Source organism: Mytilus trossulus, chromosome 7 (genome assembly GCF_036588685.1).
Source record: "Mytilus trossulus isolate FHL-02 chromosome 7, PNRI_Mtr1.1.1.hap1, whole genome shotgun sequence".
NCBI lineage: Eukaryota > Metazoa > Mollusca > Bivalvia > Mytilida > Mytilidae > Mytilus > Mytilus trossulus.
Window position 1 is genome coordinate 1,900,836 of NC_086379.1, and position 25,378 is coordinate 1,926,213.

Below are 25,378 nucleotides of genomic sequence, written 5' to 3' on the forward strand. Positions count from 1 at the left end.
TTGTTCTATGAAATATGGAATATGCACAATGTATCTAGGGTTTCTCATTGGGGGTGGTTTGATCCCGGATCCCGCTTATTGCGTCGCGTTGCCATAAAAGCGCATGTAATTTCCCGTCAAGTTTTGTGTAAAAATAAACATTGAAATACAATAACACTAAAAGATGACGTCACCATTAATAGTAGACGTGACGTCATAAACTCATTATGAAATTTAATGACCCCTTCAAAAGGATTCATATGGTTCATCACGTGAAGTCTTTAAATCCATCATTACTACACTAATTTACCTAGGTACGATTAATCACTATATGTCTATACTCTAAGGCTTCCTATAGTTAAAAACTAAAATACACCTTATTTTTTTTTATTTAAACAAGGATATAGTCCCACTTTACCTACATAATTCTCATTACATTGCAGGCATGACAGAATTTCCATGTACTTTTCCAAGCCCATGGACTGGTGAAACATTTGCTATTACTTTTGATTTTTTTTCTTGGACCTGGATATTTAACTCTGATTGCCAAACAATCACCGTACCGAATCCAGCTGGACCGACACAAACGTGGCTTTGTCATCAAATAACAGAACGCTTCCTTATTGTCCGGTAAGTGATCAGTTAATATTTAATCTACAAATCATTTGAAAACTCACTGTAACATTAAATCTGCTATTCTAAATACAGAAAACAAAATATTCATTACTGGGTCGATACCTCTGTCGGGTGATTGTTAGTTCCCGAGGGTTTCAACAATCATTCAGCCAGTTCTTCGCTAATACCATTAAACAACGGATATTGTTTATAGAACTTTTGTTTTGATATAAGGAAATCTGCTAAAATTAAAGAATGTATCTCACTGATGCTAGGCTCTGATTTCTGGTCGTTGTATCTTTGTTTTTTAATCATTTCATCAACATTTACGTTGGGTTCCGGATTATGAAATACTTTGGCTTCAAGCATACATTAATTGTTGAATTACGAAACTGGTGTAGTAACATTGGAGCGGAGGCTATGGTGGCCGATTAGTCTAAGTAGTCGAACTACTGTCAACACTGAGGTTGTGAGTTCGAATCATGCATTTGGAAGGTGCGCTCGATTCCAATCTTATTTCCTAGGATTGTTAGTTTTCCTACCGAACTTCGCGGTGGTTCTCTCTGGTGCTCCGGCTTCCGCCACCAATAAAAACTAAACACATGAAATAGCAAAATAGTGCAAAATTATTTTTGTTGAGATGTTTATTTCTTTGGATGTATATTCTTTAATTAAAATCACTTGTCATGGTTTTGGAAAACATTGTTAGCTCTTGATGTTTAACCCATGTAAGTGCATAATGAATCCTTCCGAACTTAGATGAAATTATTTCTAAATTAACGAAATACTATCATGACTATACTTTTACATTATTCTTGAATTTGTATGTACCTCGATGTCGAGGTTATATTTGTTTTATCTTACTGTAATTGTAATGTATACATGACGTTGACGACATATCTCCATTCTAATGAAACAAATAAGAAGTACAAGTGTAAAACTCATTTTCAGTACAACATTTTGCTTACAATTGGTATGGCTACGGTATAACATTAGAGATTGAAATCAAAAAAAGTATTACAAACATACAGAACTTCAAGGCAAACCTAAAATATATAAATGAACTTCTTTATGGTTTTTTTTAACCACAGTCATTTGTGTTTCACCCTATTAACTGCCGTATGATACTTTAAAATGATAGTTGACGGTCTGTGTTTTTATTTTCTTATTGTTTTTATTAAGGCAGTAGTTCTTAATATGTTAAGTATGTCATGATGTATTAAATTGCATTTGATTTCGGTTTGGTTTCATTCGAAACGCTTAAATCTAAAATCTTGAAAGCAAACTAATTTTGTGAATAAATGATTTTGAAGAGAGCAACATCATTCTTTAAATACTTCTACAGGGTACAGGGTACTGACAACTTTCTGTGTTTTCTGATCTTTTACAATGATCTTACAACTCCTGTGACGTTTACGGTTGCATTTTCTGGTATGTATATATAATGTATTTGTTGTTGTTCATGTTGATATAGAATTACAATTCTGATAAAGTCGAAAAATATCAGCATCTCTTATTCAACTTCGTGCTTTATTAATTAATTTGCATTTCTCCCATTTATTTATTCGAGTTCCACTGATGAGTCTGTTTAGGACGAACATCTAAATCCCGGTATCTATGATGAGTTTATTCACTTAGAAAAGGTTTATTTCTTCTGTGATTAAACCTACTGATTTCATTGCTTTATTTTGGTTATTTAGCGTTTACTTGTAAACATCGTTTAAGCTTTAATTTTATATTCTTTTATTCAAAAATGAAATAATGAGGAGTATACTTCAATGAGACGGCAGCCCAACAATAGAAAAAATTTAGAGGTCAACATTCATTCTTCCACAAAAGACATGAATTATCCAGATTATTATGGTTAGAATATGTAACAGGCCAAAAAACTACCGTCAGCATCAAATTCTCCAAATAATAACAAAATTGAAAAAGAAAATACAACTGTCAAGGTCATTATTTGGTTTAGGTACATGCATGCGATGGTGTTTAAGGGGGAAACAGTGGTAACCAAAATATCACAGTAAATCAAAGGTGTACATGTAATGAAGAATAGCACCGGATCACGTAGATATTATCAGCAGCACTATTCAGTGAAGAAGCTTATATGTTAATTAAAGGTAATGCATACCATTACCACATAATCGAATGTCAGAATGTTAGGGAATGACTAAGAACAGAACACACCAAAGTATAAAACTACATGCGGAGGTATTTTTTTTAACTTGGTAGATTCAGAACTGATTTATTTTAAAAGCATACATGGCCAACGGTTAAGACAATCAAAGTGCAACTAACACACATTAAAAAGCTGGTATTTAAAAAAAAATACGACAAGGTAAATATAAGAACTATTGTTACATCAATTTTGTCTGATCAAATCAGGAATATGCAAATTTATAATTTAGCCAGATGAGAATTTTTCAAAATAAACAATATCAAATAATTGTGATTGATAAAGCCTGAAAATACTATATTGAAGATATAAATGCATAATGTATTAAATAAAACATATTGTTTAGATTCTTCCACTACAACGTTTGCCAACCAGACAGGAGAATTTACAAATATATGTGAAATGTGTAGAGAACCAAATGCAGTAGCAGTAGCTATAGGTAAGGACTACATTAAAACATTTTCTAGCTTGAAACTGTATTTGTGCGTATTAATTAACCTAACGTAGCATACAAAGAAAACACACAATACATTTAAAATATATCTAATTTTTTTTTAAATAAAACTTTCCAATGCCACTGAATCTCAAATTAATGGTATAAAAAGGAATTGTGTTATTGATGAGTGTATGGTTTTATGGTCGTATATGTATTTTCCATTAAACTGCCTGATAAGTCCTGACGTTTTTTTAAACTATAACTTCTCACCTTTTATAGAAGAAATAAGTAGATATGGTAGATTTCTACATAACATCTTAAAGACTTCTTTAGAGCTGAAACATATACATCCAAAAGTGCTTCAAATTTTAACATATATCTGTTTGTATGTACCTATATAGCTAGCAGTAATATTTTTGATTGTATACAACATTATTCGATTTATTGATTTGGTGTTAATTTCCTAAAATTTACTGGTCATCGAAATGTTAAAATTTTTCGTCATACTAAATGTTTTTTTTTTATCTTCCCCAGACTTAGATAATCATAGCATATTTTGGCACAATTTTTATAAATGTCTGTAATCAACAAAGCAACTAATGGAGGTGGTGCGTTTCTTAAATTGTTTAGTATATTATATTGATATCGTTAAACGGCTCTCTGTGAAACAAGACTGAAACAGCAAAAAGATTCAAAAAAGTTTTGGTTTTTAATGCTTTGTATAATCTTAACTGTTTTATTTACAGTAACAGGATCCCCTGGTGAGTATGTGTATAATTTTTTTAATTCAAATTCTAACATAAACATTTTTACAAAATGAACTTACCACCTGTTTATCCGCTAACTTGACTCAACTGTCTGCTCAGGCCGGTCCACTGTCAATTAAATCGCAAAAAATAACGATTCAATTTTTTAAAAAAATGGTACTATGAACAGAAATATTCAATAGAAAACACAATTGAAGATTCAGTTCAACCTTAAACATATTTACCCTCAACACGTGTATAAGTCAAAACAAACACATGTAGAAATGTTTAAAAACCGGATTTTCTAACTTCAGATATCTATACTATTAAACGAGAAGACCTCATTTTGGGTGTCGCTTCTCTTCTTTCCACAATAAATTAATCATCATGCCTCTGTGTCCTATGGGTACAGTGTATAATCGCATTTGTCATCCATTCATATGATTATTCGGATTGAGTTATTTTTGGGTGAAAAACGAGAAAAAAGACGTCCGGATATGTTTCCGTCATTGGGCGAAATTTTAAGTCGGATTATACTTCCGTTTTGCGTTTTTCTGTATACTTTGAACATACATTAATACTACGAATACAGTGTATTTTCTGTCTTATATCCGTCATTGGACGAAATTTAAGTCAAATTAGAACCCCGGTTTGCGTTTTACTTTTTACTATGAAACAAATACATATACTACGAATAAAGTGTTTTTTTCTGTCTGATATAATTTTCAAGTTTACTATCCACAGTCACAGGGTTTATTTAATAGAGAGGGTCTGAATAATCAATCAATGACCGCTGTGGATCAATTATTAAACTGAGAATTGACTGTAAAAAGAAAATACACTTTCGGGACGTCTGGAACGGGTGTTTTTAAGATCGAAATTTCAGGATTGACCATTTTAGGAACCGGGATTTCTTTTTTCGAATTTCGGGATGTCGAGATATTTAATTTGTATAATAAATTCAGAACCTCAAGATTTCGTGTTTTTAAGCCCGGGATATTGGGATCAGGGCCCCTCCGCAGTGGCGGATCCAGAAATTTCCATACGCAGGGGCCCGTTGACTGCCTAAGAGGAGCCCGCTCCGGTCATGTTTCAGTGATTCCCTATATAAGCAACCAATTATTTTTCAGAAAAGGGGGGCGGGCCCCCTAAATCCGCCTCTGCCCCGACCCCCCCCCCCCCCCCCCCATTTAATGAATGTTCATAATATACAGATAAGCGCTAAAATTATTCATGTGTCATTAAAATTAAAAGAGAACAAACAAAAAAAAAAGGATTTTTTTGTGGAAAAAGGAGGAGCCGGCTAGAAAAACAATTATCATGTTCCAAATTACCTATGACTTTTGATACCTTTTCTGAAATTCTCAAGTCACTAAATATTTTACAAAAAAAGAAGATGTGGTATGACTGCTAATGAGACAGCTCTCCACAAGAGACCGGCAAAATGACACCGAAATTAACATTTAAAGGTCACCTTACGGCCTTCAACCATTAGCAAAAGCCGATACTGCATAGTCTGATATAAAAGGCCCCGAAATGACAATGTAAAACAATTCAAATGAGAAAACTAACAGCCTTATATATTTATGTACAAAAAAAACGAAAAACAAATATCACTGAACCACTGAATTACAGGCTCTTGACTGGAATGTTCATAATACATGTACATTAAATGTATGTTCATAATGAAATTAATAGAAAACAAAAAATGGGAATTTTGGAAATAAAGGAGGAGGGTTAAAAAAAAAAATTCCTGTCCCAAAGTACCTACGACTTTTGATACTTTTCCTGAAATTCTCAAGTCATTAAATCTTTTACAAAATTCTTCCTGCAACACTTTACATCCTTTCAAATACGCTCTGAATGCCCGCGATTTCGCGGGTGTGTTCTAGTGATATATTTATTTATATGGTTCGTTACACTCTTTCAAACATCATTAAAGTATGTATACCGGTTTCCTTCAATGCTTTTATCACTTTAAAAATCTTTTTTATTTGATTGTATTTTTCTTTGAAAGCTTTTATGTTTTTTTGTTTAAGTTCTTATTATCACCATAACCACCATTATTGATTCTATTTCACTTACTAGTACAGTGAAACCTATTTAAATCTAACCTCTTCAGGACTTATGATTATGTTCGGTTTTTGCCGATGTTCGGTTTATCAGGTTCACAACGCAAATAATTTGATATAATGGTGCTTACAAACATGTTTGGTTTATACAGTTTTTAGGTTTATACAGTTTTTCGGTTTATACAGAATTCGGTTTAGTCAGGTTTCACTGTATAAGAATCATTATCATTATGTTTTTAATACTATTGATTAATACAAGAAAGACAAAATCACACAATGAAGAAAAGACATTGGATTCTATACAATAATATTACAGAATTTATTGAAATCTATCTAAAAATATCTAAAATATGTTTTCAGTACCCCCCGCTCAGTCTCTTGACTGTAATATACCATCAATGTGTTCCCCACCTGGTACAGTATGTGCTTCGAATGACATCATCCAAAAGGGTTCGGAATGTCCAGGTCAAACGACAGAATCCACGACAACATCTACCGCTGAAACAATAACAACAATTTCTGAACAAACAACTACACCTGAACAAACAACTACGCCTGATCAAACAACTACTCCTGAACAAACAACTCCACATGACCATTGCAGCAAGAACGGACACAGACATCCGTTGTTTCGTCATATAAGAACACATGGCAAATAATAAATACAACAGTCGAAAACGGGAATAAAAATCAATTGAGTTAATAGTTTTGTTAGTCAATTTGCACTCAATTATTATTTAGAGTATTTTTTATCTTTTGGTTTATAGTTAGCATTGACTTCAATCCCCCTTTTTTTCCAGCCCCACCAAACCCCCTCTCTCTTAATGACAATTGCGTAATGTGTATGCGATGGTGTCAGGTTAACAGATTCCAGATGATTTTCCCCTGTTTTCTGATTACCTTGCAATCTACAAAATGGACTATTCTAGAATGTTTAGCATCTCTAGCGAACATTCAGTTTCTTTGCTTTTTTTCAAATTGCTTTATGTGATAACCTTCTTCATCCGTTACTATAACTAATCGTCTTCCTCCTACAAGGCAATGAAGACGCTCAGAGAAAACCATCGATTTGCGATAGAACTGACAATTCTAGTCAATTAAGATTGGAGTCGAGTACACCCGCACGAGGGGGGTTCGAACTCACAACCTCAGTGTTATCTGGCTAGCGATTACAGTAGTAGAACTGCTTATCCCACCGATGCCCATCAAAAGAGAAATAACTTGACATCAAAACCGAACTGTCTGTTTTAAATATTTTTCACGATTTTCGTCATTCTAACCTCATATATATAAATGCAAGATTTTTTAGTTCCTATTTTTTTTTTTTACTAAGTCTAAGCAGCAGTTAGTTGCCTTGTTTATGTATGTTCAATGTGACTTTCCAGAATAATTATCAAACAGGGTATCATAAAAGTGATTACGGCTAAGGTAGTTTTAGAATCAACCTAGTGAATGCAAAGGTTTGAAAAAGTAAACCAAGATCTGCTCTTAAACGTTCCAAAAGTTTTGAATTTCCTACTGCAAATGTTTTTCCTTTGAGGCGTAGATGAAAAGCGCAAATGGTGTATAAAATGATACATCTAGTATCATACAATTGTTTTTACAGACAGGAAAAAAAAGTAGCGGACGATAGCAAGGAAATATTCATTAGGCGAAGGATGAAAGAAAAAGCTATTGGAAAATACACAAACAAATATCAAAACCATACTGCAAGACAAAACTAAAGAATAGGCAAAAGGACATCACCAAAAAAATCTCAGATGCTTTGGAAAGTTATAAAGATTCTGTTCCAAATATGGCATTCGTCGTGTGGAATGTGGTAACTACCAATGCGGAGATGAGATGCATTCATATCATGAAACGCTTACCCTGTAAAAGCACCCAAGATCTTAGTTTTTTTTTACAGTTCATGCGGTACACTCAATATGTGTTTGCTACCTTGATTTGTGTTTTCAAACGGCATCAACTTATGCTTCTGTATACAACCGCCGCCATTACGAGTCTATTTCGGTGAGGTCTGAATCAAGGAAATATGGACGCAATAATGGTTGTGTCATATGAACAGATCCGATGTGATTTGTTATATGTTCCATAACGGTCAATAAATTTGTAATGGCGAGCATAACATATGCCAAATGATGACACTTGAAATCAATGGCTCACAGTATGAAATTCGTGAGAAGCACTGCAATATTGATTCAAGAGATAAATACCTCTTGATACTTGAATGTTGTTACATATGGACATTCTAAGGTTTGTTTTAGCTGAAATTCTTACAAAGTCTTTAGCTAGGTCCAGTGTGTGTCTAAATGAGCAACACGACGGGTGCCTCACGTTGAGCCCTTCAGGGTCACTTCCAGCTAGTGGTTAGAGTTTGTGTAGCTCAGTCTTTAGTTATCTGTTTTTCTGTTTGTGTACTGTTGTTTGTATGTTTGTCTTTTTGTTTTCATTCATGGCGTTGGTTTTTTTTTCTATGCATGTGTTTTAATGTCATGTTGGTATCCTTCGTCTCCTTTTTCATCTCTGTACAATGTTTGTCGAAGTTAAAACTTCATCGAGACTGAAACTTTTACAAAATCATTTAATATAAATTTATGAGTTCAGTGTATAGTTTTCTATTTCAATATCCAAATATGTCGCACAAGAAGTACTTTAAGCTGATAAGCAAAATATGTTTTGAATCTTACGTTTATCTCTAAAAAAAAGATTTTACTATGTGTGTTTAACATCTAATTAAACATTTTGTCATTGTGGTTAGTTTTTATTGGTTGAGGAATCAAAAGTGCCCAGAGAGAACATCAAAACTTCGGTAGAAAATTCAACAATCCTTCTCAATGACATGATCGATCGGGATCAAAAGCACCTGCCATGAATGAGCGAGGAATGAACTCACAACCTCAATATTGACATGCTTTTATATGCTGTAGATGAGCTACCAAGACAAATTAGCCACCAGACACATTTAAAAAATATTAATTTCTTATCATAAACAGATCATTCATATTGATTAACAATTTATTTTGAATTTGTATGTTCACCGTTCAAGCATATTCATTATATTATCAAACAAAGCACACCTTACGCAGATCTTTTTTTGAGAGGAAGATGGGTGGAAATTATACTACTTATCTAACAAGCATATTTAACATTCATTTTAAAAGAAATGAAGACATTTGGCACTTCGTTTTCTCTTCGTTTGTTTGAACAATCAAAATTTTAAAGTCTAGTCACTACAATTGAACAGATTTAAATGTTAGCATAATTATGTAGTTTTTGGTTAGAATATATGGAAGGGAATATCCGCCATAATTATACAATTCTTAATTTGTGAAATGCAATTTCTTAATTCGTAACATGCAATTTCTTAATTTGTAAAATGTAATTTCTTAATTTGTAACATGTATTTTTTCCATCCGTTACATGAATTTCTACATTTCTTGATTTGTGAAATGTAATTTCTTAATGTGTAAACACAATTTGTTAATTTGTTAACGTATTTTCTTCATTCGTTACATGAATTTCTACATTTCTTAATTTGTTAAATGTAGTTACTTTGTTTGAGTCACGTTTTGTGAAATGTGTCTGTGTAATTGTTACCGCTGCCAGCCAATGAGAAGGTCCGTTTCTAAAGAAAAAATACAAGTTACAAATCAACATGTTACAAATCAAGAAGTTTGACAAGTCTAGAAATACAAATCTAGAATATAATAGTACACGAGGTCGCTGTGGAGCCATATCAACTCGTACCTTCGCAAACTCGTACCAAATATTTACCAACTCATAATTCTACCAACTCACACCAAGTCAGGAATATGGCAGTTGTTATCAAATAACCCATTTCTATGTATGTTGGTGTTTGTTTCTGTTGTTTTCCTAATATAACTAATGTGTTTCACTCTGTTTTAGTTTGTAAGCCGGATTTGTTTTCTCTCAATCGATTTATTACCTTTGAACAGCGGTATACCACTGTTGCCTTTATTTATCATTATTTCAAATTTTATTATTTCACAATAATGTGAAAAACTACTTGCATACAAAAACGGTCAAGTCATACAGTTCCATTCAATGACATATGCACTAGATTCCTAAATTCGATACAAAGTAAATCCGAAAACATATTCTTTGTACTAATGTGCATACAATATTAATTTGTTTTAGTGACTTAATAAAACAACGGTCAAGTAGTATAGTTATATTTCAAAGTGTATGCGTTAAATTCTGATGTTCAAAATAAATCCTAGATCCTTAAACATGTTAAAATCCAGAGTACGCCACTCCATACAGTTTAGCTTTGTTATGACTTCCCTTTGGAGTAACACACCCTATATAGAAATGGTCAGGTGTAGACAACGCAAGGGAACATGGCCACATAATTCCAATATCATTAGTCCTGATGAATGTAATGTATACTCCATTACAACTCAGTATATGCAGTGTATGATTGTTACAGTCAATCAAAACAATATTATCTGCTGGTGTTGTCAGTATGTCTGTAGGTCTAAATGGTCGGTCTTGATTGTTGACATCAGGATGGCCAGTGTATATTTGTATAATGTTTCCTGCTTGTCCCAAAACTACCACTCTACCCCTGTTTAAGATATCTAACTGATCAATCACCCAGATGTTACCATTACTTGTACTAGTTATCCTTCGAGGAACTGTGAATAACTTTTCGTTGTTACTATCTAGTTCATATTCCTTCACACAATTCCGTTCTTCATCATTCATGTCATTGACTGTAACTATCGTATGTCCTCTACGACTAAACGCTGATCCGTCTTCTATAGCACCTATTATAAGCTTTCGATCACTGGTAACATGTATTCCACTTGTACGCGGATGTGATATTCCTATATATAAATAGTAATCAAACTTGCAAAGTTTCCAAGTACTTCTATTCAGCAGCCTCTTTATACATGATATAAGCCAGTTATCTTTGATAAATGTTTTCAATTCGTATCCACCAACCGATAAAATGATATCATTGGATGCATCTACTGCCATATCATAGACATCCATTTTGAACTTTGATAGGAATTGTATACTTGTGTTTGTTATTTGCACGTGAACCAAAAACGCTATTTACATAATCTGCTATCCACAAGGAATTAGGAGAATTTGAAACCACTGTATCGATATTATCTAAATTTGTGGTTAGTATGCTAGTAACTCTAATCTGTGGTTTTGTTTCTTGTTCTGTCACTTCTTTTTCTGATTCCAGTTTCAATGGACTGTCAATAATACTTTTCGACAAATCTAACTTGCTGTTAAGTTTACTTCTCCTCTCCCTCTGAATTGCTAGCACTTTATCGATCTCGGCTTTGTATTTTGAATTTTCGTAATGCATTTGGTACAGACTATTTCTTCTATAATCTTGCTATCAATTAAAAAAAACCTGACACTACTATAACTCAGTCTGAAAACTAAATGTTAGGTTATTTCAATCCTTTATTGTAACGTTTTTTAAAATGTACATCTTGCATTCTTGACTTTTAAACGAATATATTAACATTCGACACACATGAGTATTACTGAACGGTGTACTCATTTTCTATACATCTTTTATGTTCCACTGTCAGCAAAACTGGCATGTTCGCTCATTGAATTTTAACTTTATCATCGACAAAAAATACTGTAAAGTTCCCTCCCTTCATGGTAAAGAGGCTGCAGTATATATGATACCACTGTTTCGGAGTTATATACTTCCCTTTTTACTTTTATGCGGATAATATTTTTACGGGAGAATTTATTAAACAGATTATAACGATCTTTATTTGCAATATTTGTTCGGCTTTCAATAAATTATTGACAATATTTGTGAGACATACAATTATTTCTACATATATTAGTACGTTTAAAATTCAAGTCATAAGGAAACTATCTGAATAAGAATGTGTAATGACTGTAATTGAGAATTGGCCCCTGTCTTTAAGGGAATAACAATCTCAGTGCAATTGCCTTGATGAAAACAAAATCAACGAAGCTTGTATCAGATATCAACATGTGTTGTTTATAAATAGATGAGAAATGTGTCAGCTTTATATAGTATCGATTTTTTTCAATCCAAGTACTGACGTACTACTAACTATGTTGAATCTGTATTGTGATGTCTTATAAATATTTTCTTCATAATTCTATCTCTCGGAAAACCGCTAGAAATAACAGAACGTTTTTTTATTATCATCTACAAGTCTATAACGATATCCAAGAGCCAATTAGTGTGTAAGGTTATGTTGTCACAGTGGTTCGAAAGAGACCGAAAAAAAGAACGTGATGAACCATTCTGATCACTTAAGATTCAAAAGAATGTTCGAATGAAACGTGACTCTATATCTAACAGTAAAACATGCACCCTCTTTTCAAATATGTTTTTCTAATAGATTGAAAAAGTCAAATTGATTTTAAATCGTGTGGGTTTTTTCATATGTGTGATTTCTTTTTCTTGAAATTGCTGATAAGACCTTAGTTTTAAGTCTTAAATTTATATTGATAAATTAACGCAAGTTCTTAGTTTAAGAGACATGATGTTTGATTGTTTCTATCTGGTTACAAGTAAAATTCTTGTGTTTTATACAATGATTAAATTTAAAACATATTTCAGTTGCTTGGATCAGTTAATCTAACTCAATGTTACAATTCTTGAAATATAGACTGCGGTTTTCAATTGAAACTCTTTTTAAGGCTAAAACTTTGTCACTTGTACTATTAAGTTTCGTAAAAATTTATATTCTAGAATCGAACATTCATATGCACTTACATTTTGTACAAAGGTCAAAAGATAGGCCTGTGCAGCATTTTTTCAACATTTCTATGCGCTGCACTTCCAAGAGTTACAACCTCACTTCACGTTGGGTCTTCCTAAGAATTCAGTTTGGCCGCTATCCATGTCTTTTGATACAGGTAACATGATTTTAATTGTCGTTTTCCGAATTCCAAATAATTTATTCATAATTAGCCAAAAACATTGGGTATTAAATATTTCTCTATATCTTTTATTTAGAAGTTATCTTGGTAGAGGAAGATGACTTGAATTGAATAGTTTTGATTAATTTTACATTTGCCGTTTCAAGGCTTTTTTAGCTGATTATGCGGATGGGCTTTTACTGATTTTTATAGCTATTCTCCTCATGCTAGCAAGTTTCGGGTTTATTTGACTTGCTTCCTTTGTTAGTATAAGCGATTGCTCAAGCTTCGTTATTAAGATAGACATCTGCAATCAATAGATGGGCGGGGCTCAGCTTGTATAACTTATATACTTATAAATGTTATTGGAAGTTATGTATATAAGACCCACCTATCTATTGATTGCAAATATAAATCTTAATAAGAATACTTGAGTTAACATTTATACAAACAAAACAAGCAGGCCAACCACACTTTTAACTTGCTAGAATTTAGATAACAGCTTTAAAAGGATGTAGTGACCTAGTAATAGGTTAATTTCTATCATGTCATTAAGTCTGGTCAAGAGTCGATTCATTGGCAGTCAAAACACAATTTTCTTATATTCAAATACCATGTGGATGTAGAATTTCAACTGATGAAAATCAGAATTCCAAAATAGGGAAACGGATAATATCCATGTGATTTGCATGTAAAGAACAGCACATGTATTGCTTGTTATACTTAGGCCTATCAAATTAATTTGTTAGACAAATTGCATATGCTTAAATCAGGATAAACACGTGTTGCTCACCTGCATCTTTAACGACTGCCAGATTTGAGTAAAAATCATCATTGCAGGTGAACAACTCTATTAAGATTGAACTCACAATTTCGGTCATTTTCAAATATTTGTCGAATTTATTCTGCTAACAAGTTTGGTTAAAGTTGCCAGAGGAGTAGATCTTTGTAAAAGTTAACAGACAATGGTAACTGACAACAGACGCCAAATGATTGCAAAAGCTTACAACAGCCCTTGGGCCAGATGAGCTAAAAATAAGACGATGCAGAGAGCAATGAAAATCAATATTTCCAATTAATAACCATAGACATTACCATGGACAAAACTAAAAATACCCAACATATAAACTGAATTTGGCAAAACTTTTTATGGTCCTCAATGCTCTTCACCCTAAAACTTTATTTGGAAATTTCAATCTTTTTCTTTATTTGAGTCACTAATGAGTTTTATGTAGACAAAACACATCTTTGGCACAATTACAAAATTCTATCCTGGTATCTATGATGAGTTTATTTACAATTCATTACACAGGAAAAAACAATTAAACAACATGAACCCCACCAAAAATAAATTGATTAACTCGTGTGTTCTTGAAGGATAGGCAGTACCTGCTCCAAATGTGGCCCCTGGGTTGTTGCTCACAAAAGTAGAAATTCATTCACTTCTTTCTGTATTTTTGTTCTGTCCCAATCATTGATCTTGTGTAATACTGATGAACCTTAATTGTCAACAAACTCCACAATAATATGACTTCAACTTCACTATTTCTAATAAACCCTTGACACAATAGTTTCTCTTTAAGTAAATATCGTTTATAAAGAAAGAACAAGCCCAGGCAAGTTTTCTTTCCGTTTTGGAGATTTCATTTATCTTTTACACGCATATTATAGCATATTTACCTGAAAATATCAGGATATAGTATTTAGTCTGATCTTAACATGTACTTGTGATGGTATTGATAAAAATAAACAAACAATAAATTTATTGAAATTTATAACCTTTGTTCCTTTATTGCAAAATATCATTGATTGATTGATTGTTGATTACTAAACCCCTAACGGGAAGGATTGTGCCTGATGTTCATATGATGAAATCATAATCTTTCAGTCAGTTTAATTGAAGTCTGGAGCTGGCATGTCAGTTAACTGCTAGTAGTCTGTTGTTATTTATGTATTATTGTCATTTTGTTTATTTTCTTTAGTTACATCTTCTGACATCAGACTCTGACTTCTCTTGAACTGAATTTTAATGTGCGTATTGTTATGCGTTTATTTTTCTACATTGGTTAGAGGTATAGGGGGAGGGTTGAGATCTCACAAACATGTTTAACCCCGCCGCATTTTTGCGCCTGTCCCAAGTCAGGAGCCTCTGGCCTTTGTTAGTCTTGTATTATTTTTATATTAGTTTCTTGTGTACAATTTGGAAATAAGTATGGCGTTCATTATCACTGAATTAGTATATATTTGTTTAGGGGCCAGCTGAAGGACGCCTCCGGGTGCAGGAATTTCTCGCTACATTGAAGACCTGTTGGTGACCTTCTGCTGTTGTTTTTTATTTGGTCGGGTTGTTGTCTCTTTGACACATTCCCAATTTCCATTCTCAATTTTATAACCAGTGGCAAATAGTTCATGCATATTCAGTGAAAGACGCAATACAAATCCTATGCTTGCACCAACTTACCCAAATACATATTTAATTAAGTCCTGAAGATTTCGACTTTTGTTTGTTTATTTTTATCAATACCATCACAAGTACATGTTAAAATCAGTTTCAAAACTTTTCAAAATATCACAGTAATCAAGAAAACTTTTATTTTCTTCCAATTTTTGTGAATTTTCACATTTCTGGAGCAGTGTAAGAAAAACATTTCGTCTCACTGGTGAAATGTCTGTTCTCAGCAAATGATTGGTTGAAATTTGATAATGATGTTTAACTGTCTTGATTTCTTCTGAATTTGCTATTGTGATGTCATGGAAAAAGACAACCATGCCTCATGACGTTACTGATAAAAGAACATAACTTTCTATAAATCTTCAAAAGAGAAGGATAAAAATCATTAAAGAAACAGATTCTACCACTATAACTCATGTGTAACAATATATCTCCACTATCAACAGTTCAATTTTAATTATTGAACAAGCTCAGCAAGCCCCATGCTTTAAATATTGAAATTTAAGTCTCAAGTGGATAAATATTGTAAAAAGTAAAATCACAAAAATACCGAACTCAGAGGAAAATCAATACGGAAAGTCCATAATCATATAGGCAAAACCAAACAACAAAACGCATCAAAAATGAATAGACAAGAACTGTTATATTCCTGACTTGGTACAGGCATTTTCAAATGTAGAAAATGTTGGATTAAACCTGGTTCTATAGCGCTAACCCTCTCTCTTTAATGACAGTCTCATCAAATTCCGTTATATTTACATGATGCGTTAAATAAACAGCCACATATGGGTACATCAGTCAACATCGCATAACAATTTTAAAAGGGACAATTTAGCAGAACACAAAAACATCTATCTACGAACACATGGATTGACTTGAGTGTCTGACGTCATAAAATTTGTATACGTCACATAAATTTGTCGTTCAATGTGCATACAAACAGTTTTAAAATTTACATAGGCAATGTAAGCATACAGAGTTAAAAATACACTTGTCAGTTATAATATAATCTATATGATCACAACTATTAAACAAATCAGGCTTTAAAAACAAACACAAATTAATTTTTAGTGATATATTAGGTTGAAAATTTGACATAAAAATTCATTTTAAATAAATATACAAAATCAGTAGAAATCTTCTTCGTCTCCTGCATCCTTTGTTTGGTTCTGTATCTGTGATTGGCCTTTGTACATCTCTGCCACCTACAAAATAACATTTTAATAAATTATATTTCAAGTTGACAATTAGTCAATTACATTGAAAGTAATTGGACCCATCCCTGATTTAAACATTTATCTTATATTTCTTTTCTTCTATGAATTTAATTGAATGATCGATTGATTGTTGGTGTAATGTACCCCTTTTATCCTTCTTGGCTATATGGTAACTTTTTATTGGTACAGGAAGTGGTAGAGGACAGCTGAAGTATTTCACTCAAAATTGTCTTTTTTCTTGTATTGGTAATATACATGAACATTATTTTACATAATTTTTTAAATGGACGAATTTCTGAAAAGGTGTTATACTGTAGAATCATTTTATTTTGTGCATACCAAGTTTTGCATTTTTTGTGGATATTTGATCTCATGGTTAAGCCAAAGTCTGCATATAACCTTATTAAAAATTTGTCATTTGTTTTAAAAACGCTTAATTTCATGGTTCATCTGTACCCATGAAATTGGTAACCAAAGTATAATAATGAATCCACAGTATTATGAGAGAATTGAAATCTAATCAGTCACCCTTACAGCTGCTTTTCATTTGATTCATCATATAAGTCAAACACATCTAAGTTGTTAAAGTGAGATAATATCTTATTGTAATAATACCTGAGTAGCTGAGGTAGCTTCATCTGTCTTTTTGTCATCACGAATCCGCAGAAATCGTGGAAATCGTAAAGAAATTCCTTTCTCTGGGTCCACCTACAAAAGAAGCATACAATTATAAATAACTTCTATAGATATCATGAACAATAGAACATCAACAACTTATTGCTCAATATAAGGTCAAACATGGGATAACAAATAAATTTTTTAAAGAAGATAACTCTTATTGTGGATTAATTTGGATTAAAGAAAGCGTTCATGCTCATGGATATTTAATTTTGTGTTTTTGCAGAAGTCTGCTTGAGAGTCTATAGAAAATTTGTTATTTATTGAACATTTAGTTTTGTGGTTCAACTGTGCAAATTCGTATTAAGAGAATTATAATGAATCCACAGTATAAATCATACAGCATACCATACATGTATTACAACTGATATTTCCTTTAATAATTTTAGTTAAGAACTTTTCTTATGACATAGTTTTTTTTCTGAATTTACAGTGGAATAATTTTGGAAAGAAAGGGGCATAAATTTGCAGTAATTGTCATGTTCAAGGTATCAGTCTTGCATTACAAGTTCAAGGTATCAGTCTTGCATTACAACACCATTTTCCATGAAGTGAAATAAAAGAGTCCCAATTTTTCAGAAATTTTTATGGAATCAATTTTTACCTTTTTGATTAAAAGTTTATGCTGAATTGAAACATATATTTAGATTTGAAAAAATCTTGAATTTTTTGGGGGATATCAAACCAGGAAAGAGGAAGTGTGTCATGTTAACTGTAAGTGGTGCCACCTAGTTAAAACAGCAAACAGAAAGTAGGGGAAAAAAATTTGACTTCAGGGTTACTTAACTTTATATTCTTCATGGCAACCCCCATTTTTTTCTCGATTAAAACATAATTTCAATAACTTCATACATGATATGCACATGGAATTCTTTTTCTATGTATCGTTTAATGGAGAGAAAATAAAATCAAAGATCAGCTGTTTTGCATGAAAGCCTATGGAGCAGTCAGTTGTTATGTCTAGCAAAAATACAAACATGCATTTAGAACGTTTTAAATTAGCATTATTGAGAAGGACTATTTTTTTTATTGCAATTTTTATCAACTTTGCAATTTTGTCCATTGTTAGACAATTTAAATAAGTGAGCCTCTTCATGGGGTTTTTGATTATGTGATTACTTGGCCGTTTTTATAGTGTTTGTTTAGTAATCAGACCAAATATTTCATGATTATTTGATTATATATGACTGTATTTTTAATTATTTGATTACAAAGTTTACAAAATAATTAATGATTATGTGATTATATTAGCAAAGCATTTGTCATTATGTGACTACTTGGACACCCCCATTAGGCGCCTCATAAGTAACATAAACCTACCAGTCCAGATGCTGCCTTGTGTGTTGGTGATATTGATAAATCTGCACATTTTATTTCCCAGACTTGTACAGCATCGAACCAATGATCTGGCATATGAGAGTTGTCATAGCGATAGTATGCCTTGGGTTTATCAATCAGATGTTCTTTAAAGAAGGTGGAATGTTGTTCTAAATCCTCATCAGTAAAACCAGTGCCAATCTACAAGGAAAATTTATATTAAAACATAACCTAACATGTTCTTATTCAGGAGGAACCTGTTGTTCAGTGGTTGTCGTTTGTTAGTGTGGTTCATAAGTGTTTTGCGTTTTATATAGATAAGACTGTAGGTTATCCTGTTTGAAAGTTTACAGTTTTTTTTTACATTTTTGAGGCTCTTTATTAGTTGCTGTTTGGTGTGACCCAAAGCTCTGTGTTGAAGGCTGTACCTACAATGGTTTACTTTTAAAAAAAATTGTGACTTGGATAGAGTTACCTCATTGGCACTTATACCACATCTTCTAATATCTAATAACTAATGTTCAATGAGTTTGAATGTCTCTCTGGTATCTTTGGTGTCTCTTTTAAAACATCACCCTTACCTTACATATACTTTGAAATTCTTCATTTTCCTCGTCATAACAAGCTAGTAAGAATCCACCATATCTCCCCGTTCGTTTTCCTGTTCCTATGTAACCACCTATAACCACCACATCCAATGTGTCACCAACTCCCTCTAAATAGTCTTTCTTCAACTGTAAAATAAAATGTCTTTACAGAAAATCATATAAAAAACAATTTAGACTGTGAACTATTGCTCTTGATTTATAGCTTCCATGGAAACAGTGACCATTTAATGGGACGGACAAAAGATTGGAACATGTACAGAAGGTTGGAAAGTTGTAAACCTTTATACCTTCTCCCTCTCAAAGTCAGGCTATAATAAAACAAAATTCCAATTTTTTCAAATGGTCTTCAACATTTGTCAATTTTTTTTTTTATTCGAGATTTGTATCTTTGATGAATTCTTTTTTTTCACAATTTCAATTATTTTTTAGCTGCAATGCAGTTTTCTTCCAGGCTGTTATAGCCCTACCACAACTTTCCCTGTTCTTCTTTTCAAACAATTGTGTAAAACTTCTATTTGAAAACATGTTCACCTGATAGATTCCATTTCACCTTGTAACTTGACTTTAAAACAGCAGCTTAGTAACCCTGTTGGTGACCTTCTGCTGTTGTCTGCCAGGTCGGGTTGTTGGTTCTTTGACACATTCCCCATTTCCATTCTCAATTTTATTTAAACTTTTATCCTATTTACTTACCTTGAGCCAGTTATGAGATCGTTTTGCTATTTCATAAGTTGCATTTTTGTCCAAAGTTTTCACCATCAAGCCTTCACAATTTCCTGTTGAAAAAAAAGCAAACAAATTATAGGCCATGTCAAAATAATTATTTCACTTAAAATCTCTTCTTATGCCTGTTCCATAAAAACAGACATGGCATAAGGAAAGGTTCTTCAAAATTATATCCTCCCAAAATTTAAATTTTATATGTTGGAAATTCTAAATTTCAAAATGTACAACCTTCCCCAAAACAGCAATTTTTTTGTTTTATTTGTTTAGGTTTTTGTCTGCTCCTTTCTTTCATATCTTAATATTGCTTAATATAATTGTTGCATAAAATCTGAAACTTGATAAAATGTCTCTAGTGGATAATGCCTTTGCCATGTTATAATAAGATTTGTTTTAATTCATTATCGCAAATAGGTTGATCATAATTACCTATTAAATGTGTCACAAAAGATGGATGAGAAAATTTCACATAAATTTCCAATCCTTTTTTCAATTCTGATCTTAATGTTGAAATGGACTTTTTTGCCACAAATCGGTCTTCAATACAGCGAGAAAATTCTAAATCTAAACTGAATCAATATATTGTAAAATACCTTTAACAGACTCGTCTAAGAATTCAGCAATTTCTTCTGTATCAGATAAGATTTTAGATTTAGCATACACAAATTCTCCTTCAATTTCTTCAAATGACTGATGCAAGAGTTCTCTCCTCCTTCTGAAAGGCTGTGTTACCAGTGATTCACCGTTTAAATATAATAAGTCAAATGCGTAAACACAGACCTGTACCTTGATTTCTGAAGCATCAGCATCCTAGAACAAATTATATACATATTTTTGTCTGTTTTCTTAATAGAAATCACAAGTAAGACATGGCATTCAAAAATATATTGTCTCAATGAGGACTGCTAAATCTGTAGTCAACTACAATTACGCAATAAGCTACATTTAAAATGTTGTTTTAAAATTCAATATTTCGTCAGTACATGTATTTATATCGTGTTTTGTGTAAATGGAAAATAACATTCAAAATAGGACTATAATTTTTTTTAATGGTTTGCTAGTTTATTTGTTGATGTCTAATGTCACATTCACTGTGCATGGCTATATCATAGCTGCCATAGATTATTGGTGGAGGACCTTGTAATGGGGTTTCAAAATGACAGTGCATATTTCATAACAGTTTTTTTCTGTTTGTACAGCACATGATTGATACCACTGCTTTCAGACTCTCTATCCCTAAGGGTATCACACTCACATGATTTCTTCCAAACCTGTCTTGAATTGTTTATTCATAAAATTCAGATATTAATGTGGATTCATTAAAAGTGTGTACAGGGGAATAAAAAATTTAATTGTTCAACAATTTAATTTTTTTTTTAAAGAAATGTATCCGACTTTGCCAAAACTGTGACAGGTTACAAGTTTTCCTTTAACCATGAGAATTGGTACCCATGAAAATAAATGAATGTACAGTTTTAAGAAAAATTGATATCAACTCCCTCAGATGAAGTTGACCTTAGATAGATTTGGCTATTATTTAAGTTTCTTTTTGTTATATGCTCTTCAACTGTTTCGTTTTTTTTTTTTTTTATTAATTCTCAGCTTTCAAATTTTCAGCACGAAGATTCCTGATGAAAGTACAACAAGAGTGCACACACTGAAATGTCTGGCCTTCTTTACTTATCAATGATATTATGTTGATAGTCCTAATAATAAAGCTTTATTACAACTGTCACATAAACTTAACATAAACCAAGAAAACTAAATATTGACCTTTGAACCATGAAAATGAGGTCAAGGTCAGATGAACCATGCCAGGTAGGCATGTACAGCTAACAATTCTTCCATACAACAAATAAAATTGACTTATTGCTTATAGTTTAAGTAAAACAGATCAAAACACAAAAGCTTAACACTGAGCAATGAACTGTAAAAAAAGAGGTCAAGGTCAAATGAAACCTGCGTGACTGACATGTAGATCATGAAATATTTCTATACACCAAATATAGTTGACCTATTGCATATAGTATTAGAAAAAAAGAACAAAACTCAAAAACTTAACTTTGACCACTGAACCATGAAAATGAAATCAAGGTCATATGACACCTGCCAGGTAGACCTGTAAACCTTACAACCATTCCATACACAAAATATAGAAGACCTATTGCATACAGTATAAGAAAAACAGACAAAAACACAAAAACTTAACTATAACCACTGAACCATGAAAATGAGGTCAAGGTCAGATGACACCTGCCAGTTGGACATGTACACCTTACAGTGCTTCCATACACCAAATATACTAGACCTATTGCTTATAGTATCTCAGATATGGACTTCACCACCAAAACTTAACCTTGTTCACTGATCCATCAAATGAGGTCGAGGTCAAGTGAAAACTGTCTGACGGGCAAGAGGACCTTGCAAGCTAAGCACATACCAAATATAGTTATCCTATTACTTATAATAAGAGAGAATTTAACATTACAAAAAATCTTAACTTTTTTTTCAAGTAGTCACTGAACCATGAAAATGAGGTCAAGGACATTGGACATGTGACTGACAGAAATTTCGTAACATGAGGCATCCATATACAAGTATGAAGCATCCAGGTCTCCCACCTTCTAAAATATAAAGCTTTTAAGAAGTGAGCTAACACCGCCGGCGCTGCTCTCCCTATGTTGAGCTTTCTTTCTGCGACAAAAGTCGCAGGCTCGACAAAAAAAAGAGCATGTTATTTATTTAAAGAGTTGTGTTATATGCAATAAGAGCCAACAAGATATATACCTTTCTTTTCCTATGACTTAATACTTGGAAAGGCTGAATTTGTTTTTTCTCTGCGTCCCATGCCACAGCTTCAGAATCAAGAACACATGATTTGACAGAATCATTCTTGACCTTAGGTATCCTGGCTATTATATCTGGGTATTTAGTGGTATTGTTCTCAGAGTTTCTACTGTATATGTGTACTTTTCCATCTTCTAATATATGTATCTTTAAAGAGAAAGACAAAAAACATTTGTAATATGTATATAACTAATCCATCATTCATTTAATCCCCAAAATGAAGCTTTAAACTTGTTATATCTATATTGCCCCTCGAATATTCAAAGCAATATAATGTCATGTCCATAATTTATTTTGTTAATGTATATATATTCACACTGTCAGCAGATGCTGATTTATGGGGCGGGGAGGGGCAAGGTGCCCTGGTCCCTCCTTTTGAGAAAAAAAATAAATAGGGAATCATTTAAGCATGACAAGATCGGGCCTCCTCTTGGGCAGCCAGTGGGTCCCTCCTTATGAAAATTTCTGGATCCGCCACTGGTCAGTGTTTTCCAACTACCAGGCCTGTTGTTGAAAATTGTTGTATAAAAAATAACAGGTAATAATGTCAAAGACTTCAAAGTAATAATTCAACAATAATGAGATTTAGGACAACAGACATTAGTCAGAAAGAAACCAGAGATCATAAGGCCTTTGACTAGCATGAAGGAAGTACTCACTGCCTTCACTGAGTAGAATTTATGTCTCTCACATTCTGCCACAAAGGCAAGACAAAAGCTTACCTGTGCTCTTTCACCATCATATTTGTATTCACAGGCGAATTCTGCATTCTCAAAACGTTTCAATACCTCACTAACACCCTTTGTAGGATGGGCAAGCATAGGCTTCAATGGGACACCTAAAATATATATAACATATGGATGATTCATGTTACAAGTTTCTTTAATGTAATATAATGCAATTAAATCATTTATAAATTTTAAAATTTAACAAAGAGAAAAACATAAAAGTGTCACCAAAAAAACTATACCCATCAAATTCCAATAGTCACTATGATTTCATTCAGTTTTCATAATTCATCAGATAAAATACTGCAGTTGTTCCCCTTTGAGTGTTTGCTTAAAAATGCTTTTAATGTTTACTTAGATCAAGAATAACATTCACATTACTTAACAGATAAACACTTTTACTTTGTCATGAACTGAGGTAAAAACTTAGTAAAAATAAATTTGACTTGTATTTGAAGAAATGTCTTAAGATGAAGTTTCTTACGACATAGCTTAACAAAGTAAAAATAAATTGAATTGTATTTGAAGAAATGTCTTAAGATGAACTTTCTTACGACATAGCTTAACAAAGTAAAAATAAATTGAATTGTATTTGAAGAAATGTCTTAAGATGAACTTTCTTACGACATAGCTTGACATAAGAAATTGCTATTCAAAAGATACTGAAAATTCAGCACATTTAAGATTAGAATTTTTACAAAATTTATTATCATTTTTATGCAATATACACACACATACATAAATCTTAAGACTGATAGTCTATCAATGTCTATTCTTTACCTGGTGTAAGTTTACAATGTTTGGGTAACTCCTGTATACCTTCCTTTAATAATACAGGGATTATGGCACCATAGTTTGGACATTCACTGAAAAATAAATATCAAATAGCTGTCTAAATATTAATAATCTTACTTCTTTTTCAAGAAATATATTATTAGAAATTGTCATGACTAACTCTGATATTCCTTATACAAAAACGTTAAAAAAGTTAGAATATGGTAAAAATAAATTCTGTAAAGTTGGTTAAAAAAAAACTGTGACACAAAGCTGAAAACATAGATTTTGAGCTTGATATACTGTATAGAAATTGATCACATCTGCCTGATCAATATTTTTTAAGAATAAAATAATAACAGTTGTCAAATGTGTAGCAGGAACTGCTGATTCTTATACACTAGGTTTTGATGGGGTTTCGTGCTGCACAGTGTTTGGTTTTAAATGTATTGTTTTCTTATTGTTTTTAATTTATTCTACATCCTATTTCTGGACAGGGTTCTATGTATTAGATCCTTTTCTGTCTTTTGATTATTCATGAAAAACCTGTTGACCTCTGACAGCTTTCAATTTGTTTGAAGTTGGATTACTGTCATTCTGACATATACACTACAACTTTTATTCCTCTTCATAAACCAATGCACATAATAAATATATTTACCAATAAACTGTTTTAATGACTAGAGCAGCTTCCTCCATGTTCTTTTTTAATGATTCTGAACCCTGACCTTTCCCAGCATCCAATATTTCTGGAGGATAATCTACAATGGAATCAGAAATAGATATAAATGAGGATGTCAGAATTTCATTCCATTCACCATTTTCCAGGAATTCATTTATCAAATCTTTGTTCAAGTTTTTATCATCAATCTGCTGATAGCTGCACTGTGTAGGTTTTTTTTATTTTCTTACTTTTTCATATCACTGGATTAATTCCACACATTCTTGTCATGTTTTCTGGATCATGTGTTTTTATATGTATTGGATGTGATCTGTTGTACTGTTCATTACTTTTGGTATTTCCTGTTATTCTTTGAATGTTTTACAAAATACAATACTATATGTTATGAGCAATTTTGAAACATGGATTCACTTGTTTTCAATTAT

General features: G+C 32.4%; 2 protein-coding genes across 4 annotated transcripts in view; one reads left to right on the forward strand and one right to left on the reverse strand.

Moving 5' to 3' along the window:
* LOC134724477 (DNA ligase 1-like) overlaps positions 1-25,378 on the reverse strand; it is a 79,397-nt gene that overhangs the window by 23,389 nt on the left and 30,630 nt on the right. For 2 of the 3 annotated variants that reach the window (XM_063587511.1, XM_063587510.1), the window contains 7 exons: positions 24,933-25,032; positions 24,278-24,363; positions 23,492-23,607; positions 22,710-22,916; positions 20,516-20,732; positions 19,893-19,975; positions 19,173-19,325 (listed from right to left, as the gene is read on the reverse strand). In XM_063587511.1, the coding sequence (XP_063443581.1) occupies positions 19,173-19,325; positions 19,893-19,975; positions 20,516-20,732; positions 22,710-22,916; positions 23,492-23,607; positions 24,278-24,363; positions 24,933-25,032 (962 nt within the window). Of the gene's footprint in view, positions 1-16,439; positions 16,585-17,211; positions 17,305-18,594; positions 18,793-19,172; positions 19,326-19,892; positions 19,976-20,515; positions 20,733-22,709; positions 22,917-23,491; positions 23,608-24,277; positions 24,364-24,932; positions 25,033-25,378 lie in introns of those variants that run through there. The other variant, XM_063587512.1, reaches the window with a different exon arrangement.
* On the forward strand, positions 406-6,697 carry LOC134726746 (uncharacterized). The gene is made up of 5 exons (XM_063591163.1): positions 406-609; positions 1,940-2,025; positions 3,117-3,209; positions 3,953-3,967; positions 6,385-6,697. Exons 1-5 carry the CDS (start codon positions 425-427, stop codon positions 6,681-6,683), a joined length of 678 nt encoding a protein of 225 aa, XP_063447233.1. The 5' UTR covers positions 406-424; the 3' UTR covers positions 6,684-6,697.

What these genes read in the sequence shown, in the direction of transcription:
- LOC134726746 (XM_063591163.1), top strand. Translation starts at nt 425, where the DNA reads ATGACAGAATTTCCATGTACTTTTCCAAGCCCATGGACTGGTGAAACA. An exon ending in GAACGCTTCCTTATTGTCCG is followed by an intron (nt 610 to 1,939) that starts GTAAGTGATCAG and finishes ATACTTCTACAG; the next exon opens with GGTACAGGGTACTGACAACT. An exon ending in GTTTACGGTTGCATTTTCTG is followed by an intron (nt 2,026 to 3,116) that starts GTATGTATATAT and finishes CATATTGTTTAG; the next exon opens with ATTCTTCCACTACAACGTTT.